Source organism: Myotis lucifugus, unplaced genomic scaffold, assembly GCF_000147115.1.
Source record: "Myotis lucifugus unplaced genomic scaffold, Myoluc2.0 scaffold_38, whole genome shotgun sequence".
Classification (NCBI taxonomy): domain Eukaryota; kingdom Metazoa; phylum Chordata; class Mammalia; order Chiroptera; family Vespertilionidae; genus Myotis; species Myotis lucifugus.
In genome coordinates this window covers 1677483-1689545 of record NW_005871086.1, presented here as the reverse complement: position 1 = coordinate 1689545, position 12063 = coordinate 1677483, and the positions used below count along the sequence as shown (strand labels likewise).

At 44.4% G+C, this 12063-nt stretch overlaps 1 protein-coding gene across 1 annotated transcript; it reads left to right on the top strand.

The window, feature by feature from the left end:
- The first annotated feature begins 2437 nt into the window (after positions 1–2437).
- Positions 2438–9550, top strand: PNP (purine nucleoside phosphorylase). Its single transcript, XM_006087452.3, has 6 exons — positions 2438–2567; positions 4625–4794; positions 7670–7773; positions 7968–8143; positions 8255–8445; positions 8872–9550. The coding sequence occupies exons 1-6, from the start codon at positions 2557–2559 to the stop codon at positions 9087–9089; spliced, it is 870 nt and encodes a 289-aa protein (XP_006087514.1). The 5' UTR covers positions 2438–2556; the 3' UTR covers positions 9090–9550.
- The last annotated feature ends 2513 nt before the right edge of the window (positions 9551–12063 follow it).

The window sequence follows — 12063 nt, the reverse complement described above, 5'->3', positions numbered from 1 at the left end:
GACATAGAGAGAGAAACATCAATGTGAGAGAGACACATGGATTGATTGCCTCCTGCATGCACTCTGATTGTTTTCCATTGCTGGGAGCCTGCAACCAAGGTATGTGCCCTTGACCGATATTGAACCTGGGACCCTTCAGACCGCAGGCTGATGCTCTATCCCAGTGATGGCGAACCTATGACACGCGTGTCAGAGGTGACATGCAAACTCATTTTTTTGGTTGATTTTTCTTTGTTAAATGGCATTTAAATATACAAAATAAATATCAAAAATATGTCTTTGTTTTACTATAGTTGCAAATATCAAAAAATTTCTAAATGTGATATGGCACCAGAGTTAAGTTAGGGTTTTTCAAAATGCTGACATGCCGAGCTCAAAAGGTTCGCCATCACTGCTCTATCCACTGAGCAAACCGGCTAGGGCCTATTATTTAAAAAAAAATTTTTTTAATTGATTTCAAAGAAGAAGGGAGAGGGAAAGAGAGATAGAAACAACAACAATGAGAGAGGATCACTGATCGGTTGCCTCCCGTATGCCCCCCCACTGAAGGTTGAGCCCTGGGCATGTACCCTGACCTCCTGATTCATAGGTCAACGCTCAACCACTGAGCCAAACCGGTTGGGCTGGCCTATTATTTTTAAGTTAACGTGGCCTAAATAGAAAGAATAGACATTTTCTAGTTTTGACCACTAAGTATCTGCTATACACCAGGGTTCGTAGTGCAGCAGATGCACACAAACACAGAACACCTGAGTCCGTACTATTTAAAGGCCAAAACCTGTGAGGACAGCAGTAAGAGATGTAAATAAACCAAAGTTAGGGTTAGGACAGGCTCCAAGGTAGGTTTTAACGCAACCTAGAGCCTGGGTCCTCGTGTTGAACAGACCAAGATAAAGATGTGGCTTGAGAAGACCTGCTGGACCTTGTCGGGTAGACTCCCCTCTGGGTCATAGGTGAAACTGAGGTTGAAGAGATTGGGGCTTCAAGTGAAACTTGGCACTCGGGCCTTGAATTGGCCAGGAGAGGGGGCAGAACACTGGTTGCTGAACTTGACTTCAGAATAAAACATGTTGTGTAGTTCTGAAGGTTATACTACCTGACTAGGGAGGGGTCTGGTAAACTGTCCTTGCCTGTCAAATAACAGTACATTTCTTGGGTGACGGGAATGTTTATATATACTGCAGATTCTGTCCCATATGATGCTGTAGAATTACTATAGAAAATTGAGACTTGTCCCTGAATTTTCTTTTGTAGATATATTGTAGAGCATCTACTTTTGGTTTCTGTACACTAACTTTAGAGAATTAATTAAAACGAATTAAGTTTGCACTTTCTTTATTTTTAAAAAAATATATTTTTATTGATTTCAGAGAGGGAGGGAGAGGGAGAGATAGAAACATCAGTGATGAGAGAGAATCATGGATCAGCTGCCTCCTGTACATCCCCTTCTAGGGGGTCGAGCCCACAATCCCTAGCATGTGCCCGGGACCAGAATTGAACCCAGGACCCTTCAGTCCCCAGGCCAATGCTCTATCCACTGAGCCAAACCAGGTAGGGCAATAGCTATATTCTTACAAGAATGTTATATTATGTAATTTGTTACATGAATCTTTCTCTAGTTATCTGTATTGCTTGGATCCAGTATTGTGTAAATCAAGGGATTGTCTGGTTTCCCATCTCATACCTTCGTGTTGAGGATCCAGGAATTCTTTCCCCTAAAAGTTTTATCATCTCCCCATCTGGGCCTAGATTTAGACCCAGATCCTGTAACCTCCAGGTCAGCAATGTTGACCCAGTTTCCTTTGTCCAGGAAGGAACTCAGACACAGACTCACTTAATTTTCTTCTGGGATTGCACGATTTAAGGTTTAAAATTTTCTCTTTTTAATCTCTCACGGTGTGCTGCAGACACCACCTGGAATGGGGTTACACTCAGTGGTTCTCAACCTTCCTCATGCCGCAACCCTTTAATACAGTTCCTCATGTTGTGGTGACCTCCCAACCATAAAATTATTTTCGTTGCTACTTCATAACTGTAAGTTTGCTACTGTTATGAATCTTAATGTAAATATCTGATATGCTATATGTGTTTTCCAATGGTCGCGACCCACAGGTTGAGAACCGCTGGTACAGGGTACGGTTCATGGGCGAAGGGTGGGGGGTGTTGGCAGGGAGGGGAGCTCCCCCTCCTGGCTTCTAGCTGTCTTCCCACACAGTTTCCTTCTTGCTGGAAAACCGGGCGCTGCGGGCCGCGATAGGTGCAGGATGAAATGCTGGAGGTGCTGGGTGAGGCGGCGCGAGTAAGGGTCCAGCCCGGGGAAGAACTCAGGTTTACAACCCAGCCTCCAGCAATTGAATCTGGGTGTGTCACCATGGAGATGGGGCCGGCCCTCGTGCGTGGCTGCCATTGGCTGGGCACTCCCGGGCTGGGGATATAAGCCCGCGCCCGGCTTACAGTGCACTAACTGTGCGGGCCGAACCGGTGGCGGCAGCCCAGCTCAGCGGAGCAGAACCCTGCGCACAAGGGCAGACTCATCGAGAGAGCGTCCACGGGATCATGGAGAGCCGGTGAGACGGGCACCAGGCCCGAGGAACCCCAAAGGCCCCTGGGGAGCGGAAATAGCTGTCACCGAGACCTGGAAACTTGGCACTCCGAGCCCGGAGGTGGCCGGGAGAGTGCCCTGGAGATGCAGAGGCCTGGCATGGAGCCGGGTGCCAGGGACAAAGCGACAGAGCAGTGGGGCGGCTCGCGCCGGCAGGGGCGCACGTGGGAATAGAGTTGAGGTGGCGCCACCAGAGCAGGGAGGGAACCGGTTAGGACCGTGGAGTCTGTACGGAAAGGAAGCCGGTGTCTGCGTGTGCGCGCGCGCGCGCACGCACACACGTTTGGGGTGTAAGTGTAGAGGGAGGCATGCCCTCATCCCCACGTGCTCTTCACAGATTCCCATTCTAGAGGCTAGGTACAGCTGTAAGGTACTTTTTGTGCCCCTACCTAGAGTTCCTCCTTCAGAGGAGATACCGCTCACGTCACTCACCAACACAGCCTTTCCCTCCAAATTGGAGGTTCAATTAAGTTGGGGATGGAGTCTCCAAGGAGAAAAGGAAATCTTTACTTAGTGAATTGAGCAACAGGCCCTGCCCACTACCCCCACCTCACACCTTTGAAAACCCTTCTCTTTGCGTTGGTCCTGGAAATCTAAGTCCAAGTTCTTCCCAGCGTTAGGGAGCACTGGCTTTTGCATGCCCCAGGCTCCAGGGTGTTCTTGGGGGACTGATGGCCAATGAGGAAGTCCTATAATCTGTGGCTAGACACGCTAGGTGTCTAGGGCTCGCTTCTTTCATTTCCTTTGCACCTCTTGGGGATGCTATTTGATGAACTTTTAACCATTTTATTGCTTCTCTTCTCCACCATCCCTTGCCCCAGTTCCATTGCCCTCACCCCTATCCCTTACCCAGCTACATTACTGGTGTATTGTAGAGCCATCTTGTTTTGAAGGCTCTTCTTTTGAAGGGTAGGATTTCCTCTAGAGCAGCGGTTCTCAACCTGTGGGTCGTGGGGTTCGAACGACCCTTTCACAGGGGTCGCCTAAGACCATCGGAAAACACATATATAATTACATATTGTTTTTGTGATTAATCACTATGCTTTAATTATGTTCAATTTGTAACAATGAAAATACATCCTGCATATCAGATATTTACATTACAATTCATAACAGTAGCAAAATTACAGTTATGAAGTAGCAACGAAAATAATTTTATGGTTGGGGGTCACCACAACATGAGGAACTGTATTAAAGGGTGGCGGCATTAGAAAGGTTGAGAACCACTGCTCTAGAGGCTTCCTTAGTTGTATTCAGCTCTATTGCACCTCAGTTTGACTTTTTTTTCCTCTTCAATCTTTGGTCCTTCCAGATGGGTGTGAGAATTGAACTGGACCTGGGAGAAAAAATTCTAGGTTGATTTGGGTGGGGCGGGGGGGGGGGGAGGAATGTATGTGTTCTGGGTAAGGGTGTTTCCTTAGGTGTCTGAAGGGCAAAGGTCTGAAGGGCAAAGGACCTTGGTGAAGAGAAGGCAGACTGGGAGGAGAACACAGCAGGGGGGAAAGTGGGAGAAAGGTTCAAGAGCTGTGGATCAGAAGCATGATTTATGAGTCATAGGCATTTGGAGCTTATTAGCAAAATTAATTAATTTTTAAACTGAGCCTGTAGGATAGGAGGGTCTCTTTACCCTCCTTGATTTGATTATTTCAACTATACGTCTGTGGACTCTGGTCCCTTCTTCTTTAAATCTTTGTCGTAAGGAGAGATATTAAACCTGAAAGCGATAGCAAAACTTAAGGTGGGGCTGGTGGTGGAAACATTAACTTTTGTCAGGCTTTCGAATGAATTTCATATCATACTTTCAGTGGGTCTGATTCAGAAAGAGGAGTGGGCAGGTGGGCGAGCTTAGTGTTGCCTTTCCTGAGAGAGAGGAGCCTCCAATCTGAGCAGCTCTTCGGCTAGCTTCTCTGTCCCCTGCCACCTCGGTGTACCTGCCAGCCTTTCTGTAGTAAAGGTCATTAATCTCCGATGCCCTTGGTATGGGAGCAAAACTCATCTTGATTTTTTTTTCTTTTGTTCTAGGTTCACATATGAAGATTACCAACATACTGCAGAATGGCTTCTGTCCCACACCAAACACCGACCTCAAGTGGCAGTGATCTGTGGTTCTGGCTTAGGAGGTCTGACTGATAAATTAACTCAGACCCAGATCTTTGACTACAGTGAGATACCGAACTTTCCCCAAAGTACAGGTACTGGCAAGGAGAGAGGGATGGGACTGAGGGATATTGATGGGATTCTTTTTTTAAAAAAATCTTTATTGTTGAAAGTATTACATATGTCACCTTTTCTCTCCCATTGACCCTTATACCCTGCCCCCTGCACCCCCACCCCATGCCTCTACCACTCTTTTGTCTGTGTCCATGTGTTATGCATATAAGTTCTTTGGTTCATCTCTTCCCACCCACCCCCACCTTCCCTCAGATTCGACATTGATGAGATTCTGATGGGAGAGCAATACTTCTATGCCCAGACCTTTATAAGCAGGGGGGGGAACATCAGGCCTGTGGGCTGTTTAAAGCCCATGAAATCATTGGGTCTGGCCCTGCCAAGGCATTAGGGGTGAGTTACTTAAATGTTTGACTAAATATAGCAGGCTCATTTTTTAAAAAAATATATTTTATTGATTTTAGAGAGGAAAGGAGAGGGGGAGAGAGAAACATCAATGATGAGAGAGAATCATTGATTGGCTGCCTCCTGCACGCCCCCCACTGGGGATGGAGCCCGCAACCCAGGCATGTGCCCTTGGCCGGAATCGAACCCGGGACCCCTCAGTCCGCAGGCCGACGCTCTATCCATAGAGCCAAACCAGCTAGGGCAGGAGGCTCATTTTTAAGTTGATAATTTTGTATGGCCTCAAATGATGTTCTAAATATCCCAATGGCCCTGGGCAGAAAAAAGTTCCCCACCTCTGCTCTATAGCATGGGACTAAAGACAACTTGTAAGAGTAGAAAATAAACCACCATGAATCAGAATGACTTTAGAATGAAATTCCCCTAGAAGGACAGTCATAATAGGGCATGTGTGTCAATGGTAATAGATGATGACACATTTCCTATGCTTTAATGACTCAGCACTCCTTTAAAGCTCTACAACCCCTCCCCCATACACACTGTAGTCACCACATGCATACTCACACACCTACATCATATCTATTACTCTGCAGCTTACAGTAAATGGAGAAAGCCTTGCCTGTAACCTCCCCTGACAAAGTCAGGCCTCCTCGGTCCTGTGTCCTCCTGCCGTTTCTAATCTCCCCAGCTCTAGCTTCAGTCCTAGGATAAGGCACAGGCTAGAGCACAACAACAAATGGACACACAAACTACCATTTTCTTAAAATAAATATACAAATAATCCATGAATACACAGAACCTAACACACTGGCCCTTTTGAGGGGGAAAAGGGCAGATGTCCCCTATGCACAGAGGAACCTGAGGATAACACACCCAGCATCCTAATAGCAGCTGGAAAGCTCTACAGCTAAGGCTTACAAAAGGGCCAAGTGAAACAGAGGCAAGTTTCAAGTAAGGTACAAGGGTAGCTTATTGGTTTACTTATTAATTTTTCAGATAATAAACTTCCGTTGGTTAATGTAATACTTATTTGGATTTCTACCTTCCTCTTTTCCCTGGAGAGTTATGATTTTTAAAAAAATATATTTTATTGATTTTTTTACAGAGAGGAAGGTAGAGGGATAGAGAGTTGGAAACATCAGATGAGAGAGAAACATCGATCAGCTGCCTCCTGCACACCCCCCACTGGGAATGTGCCTGCAACCAAGGTACATGCCCTTGACCGGAATCGAACCTGGGACCCTTTAGTCCCCAGGCTGACGCTCTATCCACTGAGCCAAACCGGTTAGGGCGAGAGTTATGATTTTTAACAGATAAAAAGAATGTTTTTAGCGATTTTAGAGAGAGGAGAAGGGAGAGGGATAGAAAGATAGAAACATCCATGGGAAAGAAACATCAATCAGGAATCAAACCAGTGACCTCTTGGTTCTGGGTCAATGCTCAGTCACTGGCCATCTTGCCCAGATGACGAAACAGATTTTTCAAACCCTTTGGAGCAAGACTGGGAGGCCAGAGCAGGAAGGTGGGAATGGGGGTTGGAGAAGGAAATACTAAAAAGAGAGATGGAGAGCAAAATTTTGTAAGGGAGACAGCAGTGACATTGGCTCCACCTACCACTTCCATCTGCAGTGAGAAGGGCACTGTACTAAGTAATAAGGGGATTCATTTTTTAAGCTTTATCAACTTATTTATATTCCACTGGAGTTTTCCTAACTCTCACCTATGTTCTATTACCGGTAATTTAAAAAAAAAATTAAACTTCTCTATTTCTGAATATCTCTCAACTCCTCCCCTTGGTTTTGGTTCCTCTCCCAGACCATCCATTTTTTAAAAGATAAGTTGGCCATGTTCATTAGAGGAGAAATGTCAGATAAAGAAAATGGTAATGATGGTTATTACACCTGTGTGGGAGTTATTTCTGCATTCCCACGCCCCATCATGGGCATGTGCTCCCACGGGACAGTTTGGGAGTCCTGATGGAGAAGACGTTGTGTGGGTCCAAACTCAGCTCCTTGCCCTTATTGAGTAGCCTCTTTAGGAAGCAGAATATACTACGAGCTTCCTTTCAGGAGTGAAGATGCCTATAGTTTAGTTCGGGTAATAAATAGGAATACATACTTTGAGAATTTGGGGAAAGCGGTCTATAATTATTGCATTCATTATTACCCAATTATTCTATTTTTTGCTCACTTTTGTTCTGTTACCAGATGGCTTTCTCATTCTTTGGAAATTTCTTTAAAAAAAACTCGCCCCCCCCTCCTTTTATATATGTTCACATTGAACATCCTTACCCCCATAGTTCTAATCTTTGAATGTACTTATGTATTTATTTGTAAGTTTATGATTCATTTCTATCTCCAGCAGACCTAAATTTCTGAAAGTGAACAACGTAATATCTTCTTTTGCTTAATTATATCCTCACATGTTGAGCAGGTGCTCAATGTTGTATGAAAACGCCATCCCATTCATTTCCCTTTCTTTCTTTGTATTCAGTGCCAGGTCATGCTGGTCGACTGGTGTTTGGGGTCCTGAATGGCAGAGCCTGTGTGATGATGCAGGGCAGGTTCCACCTGTATGAAGGCTACCCAGTCTGGAAGGTAAATTGGGGACCTCAGTCCGGGTTGGATCTAGAAGGAAGGGAGAGAGCTCTCTATCCCACTTTATTGCCTAACTACCTGAGCTAGGCAGATTTTTGGTTCCCTCCTTTCATGATGTATAGCATGCATATCTGAATAGTGGATTGGTGAAACTTTAAAGAACACTTTCTGGTCTTTTATCTTTTGCTTCTAAGGTGACATTCCCAGTGAGGGTTTTCCATCTTCTGGGTGTGGACACCCTAGTGGTCACCAATGCAGCTGGAGGGCTCAACCCCAAGTTTGAGGTTGGAGATATCATGCTGATCCGTGATCACATTAACCTGCCAGGTCTCTGCGGTGAGAACCCTCTCATAGGGCCCAATGATGAAAGGTAATTATTTTGCTCCTTTGTTTATACATGGGGGAGTGGTGGTGCAAGGACTTGTCTGAAAGAGAGCTCATTGTATTCCATTAATCTGAGATAATCCAACCTGTGCCCTAGGTTTGGAGTTCGTTTTCCTGCCATGTCTGATGCCTACGACCGGGAGATGAGGCAGAAGGCTCACAGTACCTGGAAACAAATGGGAGAGCAGAGAGACCTACAGGAAGGCACCTACGTTATGGTGACAGGCCCCAGCTTTGAGACTGTGGCAGAATGTCGTATGCTGCAGAAGCTGGGTGCTGATGCTGTTGGTGAGAAGGGATACTTGGCTAGAGGCTTGAAGAGGGAGGGATCTGGTAGAGAAGGGAAGGAGTAAAAGATTATAGACCTGATAGTGGATTGAGAGAAGATCTGACTTGAGAAAGACTGAATTTCTAGAAAGTGATTTCTAGAAAGGTATTACGGTGGTGAAGTTTGATGTGTTATAGCATCAAACCTCCCCACTCAGCATCAAGGGCTTAAACAGCTGTAATGCTAATGACCTGTACTTGATTTGATAACTGTAAAGATTATTCTAACAAATGTCATAGTCACCTTCTGTACTTCTGGCTGGAAGATGGAGCTGCATCATTTGAACTGACTTCAAAATGACCACAGACAGTTATAGATTAGGTTAAACAGTGAGGAAAAGAGTCATTTAAGGATCCTGACATGTGGCTTTCCTTTCTCTCCATCAGGCATGAGCACAGTACCAGAAGTTGTAGTTGCAAGGCACTGTGGACTTCGAGTCTTCGGCTTCTCCCTCATCACGAACAAGGCCATCCTGGATTATGAAAACCTGGAGAAAGCCAACCACGAGGAAGTACTAAATACTGGGAAACAAGCTTCGCAGAAATTGGAACAGTTTGTCTCCATTCTTATGGCTAGCATTCCACTGCCTGACCGTGCCAGTTAACCAACCCCGGAGTGGCCTGGCCGTCTACATTATGGGACCCACGTAGCTGCTACCTACTTTGGACCCTTGCCAAGGTGACATGCCTCTGGAGTTAGATAGTGGCAGAAAGGAGAGGAAGACCCCTATCCTTCACTTTCCCCACTTCTCCCACCAGACCCTTCTGGTGCCTAGTGCTCTTTTGCTCAACTGTCTTCTCGTAACAGTTTTCACTTCCATTATTTTCAAGAGCTGGAGCCCAAGCCAAACCCTACTACACATCCATGAACGTTCCCAGGATTTGACTCGGGCTACTGACTTGGACACAGTAATAGTTGCTGCTAGCTTTCTGAGATAATGCTTTCACATTCCTGGGGATTTAGTTCTACTTCCCATAAAGCACTGGAGACCACACCGGGACCAGCTCAATACCTCTTGGACCTTAATACTACCATATTTTGAGAATAAAGAGAAAGATGAAATAATTTATTTTTATTTTTTGTGCAATTTGGGATAAGGCTGGGGCATAGGCCAAGAGTGGCATAAAAGGCTGTGAGAGCACATGTCTTGTGAGACTATCTGCTTCTCAGACAAGTAGCTAAGGACTGAGGTGATGTATGTAAATTAAGGGAAGGTTGAAGAAAAGGCAAGATGATGAAAATAGAAAAAGATGTTAGAAAATGGTAAGGAAGGGCTAACTTATCGTCTATAAAGGCCACTTCCCTCAGGCCAATCTTGCCTCTGTCCCTTGCCTTCTGAATGTTTTCCTGTTTATACATGAATATCTGAATTATCTTACTGATTTCCACTCTGTTCCATTGTTGCCAGTTCCTTGTTAAGCCCTAGTTATATTTCCTCTTGATTTCCTTCTCTCCATTACTCCAGCTTCTTTCATAATTAATAGCAACTGTACTCTTCTTCAATCCATTCTGACAATGCCGTGGCAAATACCCCTTTACTAACCTGCCAGCCACTTGACTGCTGATTAGTTTTGTCAACCGCAGGTAACTTGAGTTGGCTCTTACTCAACTTCTATTTGAGCACTTTCTTTTCTCCCATTGCTCACATTCTGGGCTCTAGTCTTTCTCTCCATTTGTGCTTAGTCAGAACCTCTCTGTGACGCAGCAGCCAGACATAGCCCCTTTTTTGGATCATTGCACTGTTTGTGCTTATCAGCTTGCAGTTAGCTGGCTGGCATGTTTGACAACCACACTATATTCCTAGCCTATTTGCCTTTTGAGAAAGGATAGGGCTGGATGAGCCTCTAATGATGACATTTCAATTAGTAGTAAAATATGAAAGAAGCATTTTGGATGGAAAGCTTTTGAAAACTCTTTCACATAGTGTTAAATTAAGAATATAAAAATGGCTTTTCCTTAAGTGCCTATTCTTTTCTATTTTTCAATTACAGTTGACATCTAATACTATTTTGTATTAGTTTCTGGTGTATAGCACAGTGGCCAGACAGCCATAGAATTTATGAAGTGGTCCCCCTGATAATTTAAGTACTTGGCACCATAGATAGTTATTACAATATTATTGACTATGTTACCTGTGCTGCACTTTATATTCTCATGACTATTTTGTAACTACTAATTTGTACTTCTTCTTTTTTAAAAAATACATTTTTATTGATTTTAGAGAGGAAGGGAGAGGGAGAGAGAGATAGAAACATCAATGATGAGAGAGAATCATTGATTGGCTGCCTCCTGCATGCCCCCAACTGGGGATTAAGCCCACAACCTGGGCATATGCCCTTGACTGGAATCAAACCCAGGACCCTTCAGTCCACAGGCCGGTACTCTAGCCACTGAGCCAAACCAGCTGGGGCCAATTTGTACTTCTTAATCCTTTCACCTTGTTTACCCAGTCCACCAACCCCCCTCCCCTCTGGCAACCATAAATTTGTTCTTTGTATCTATGAGGCTGTTTCTGTTTCATTTGTTCATTTATTTTGTTCTTTAGATTCCACATAGAAGTAGAATTTGTCTTCCTCTGACTTATTTCACTTAGCTTGATACCCTCTAGGTCAGTGGTTCTCAACCTTCTGGCCCTTTAAATACAGTTCCTCATGTTGTGACCCAACCATAAAATTATTTTCGTTAATACTTCATAACTGTAATGTTGCTACTGTTATGAATCGTAATGTAAATATCTGATATGCAGGATGGTCTTAGGCGACCCCTGTGAAAGGGTCGTCCAACTGCCAAAGGGGTCACGACCCACAGGTTGAGAACCGCTGCTCTAGGTCCATCCAGGTCACAAGTGATAAGATTTCACTCTTTTTTTATGAGTGCCCTACAGTCTTAAGAGAGATACATTGGTAAAACCATTAACTGTTAATATAAGACGGTTTAAAATAGGTACAAGTCACATGTGATGGGAGCCCAAAGGATGGAGAGATTGTGTACATTGGACTATGAGAATTGGTTTAGTGAAAGTTTTATAGAAAACTTTGAGTTCAGTCTAGGGCGGAAGCGAGGAAGAGGATTTCACCCCAGGGTGAGAAAAGCACAGAGCTATGAAAAGTACTAGGCATGTTCGTGGGTCATTGTCACCACAGGTGTGACTGGAACAGAGGACAAGAGAGGCTCTAGTGCAGCGGTTCTCAACCTGTGGGTCGCGACCCCTTTGGGGGTCGAACCACCCTTTCACAGGGGTCACCTAAGACCATCGGAAAACACATATATAATTACATATTGTTTTTGTGATTAATCACTATGCTTTAATTATGTTCAATTTGTAACAATGAATTTGGGGGTCACCACAACATGAGGAACTGTATTAAAGGGTCTCGGCATTAGGAAGGTTGAGAACCACTGCTCCAGTGAGATGTGGGCAGACAGCTATTTGGAGACCAGAGGAGGGCTGAATTTGGTGATTGGCTTAAATTTTTTTTTTAATCCTCACCCCAAAATATGTTTATTTTATTTAATTTTTAAAAAATATATATTTTATTGATTTTTTACAGAGAAGAAGGGAGAGGGATAGAGAGTTA

Excerpts from the sequence above, each read along its gene's own strand:
- PNP (XM_006087452.3), top strand. Across the intron at positions 4,795-7,669 it reads GAACTTTCCCCAAAGTACAG|TGCCAGGTCATGCTGGTCGA; the intron begins GTACTGGCAAGG and ends CTTTGTATTCAG. Across the intron at positions 8,144-8,254 it reads ATAGGGCCCAATGATGAAAG|GTTTGGAGTTCGTTTTCCTG; the intron begins GTAATTATTTTG and ends CCTGTGCCCTAG.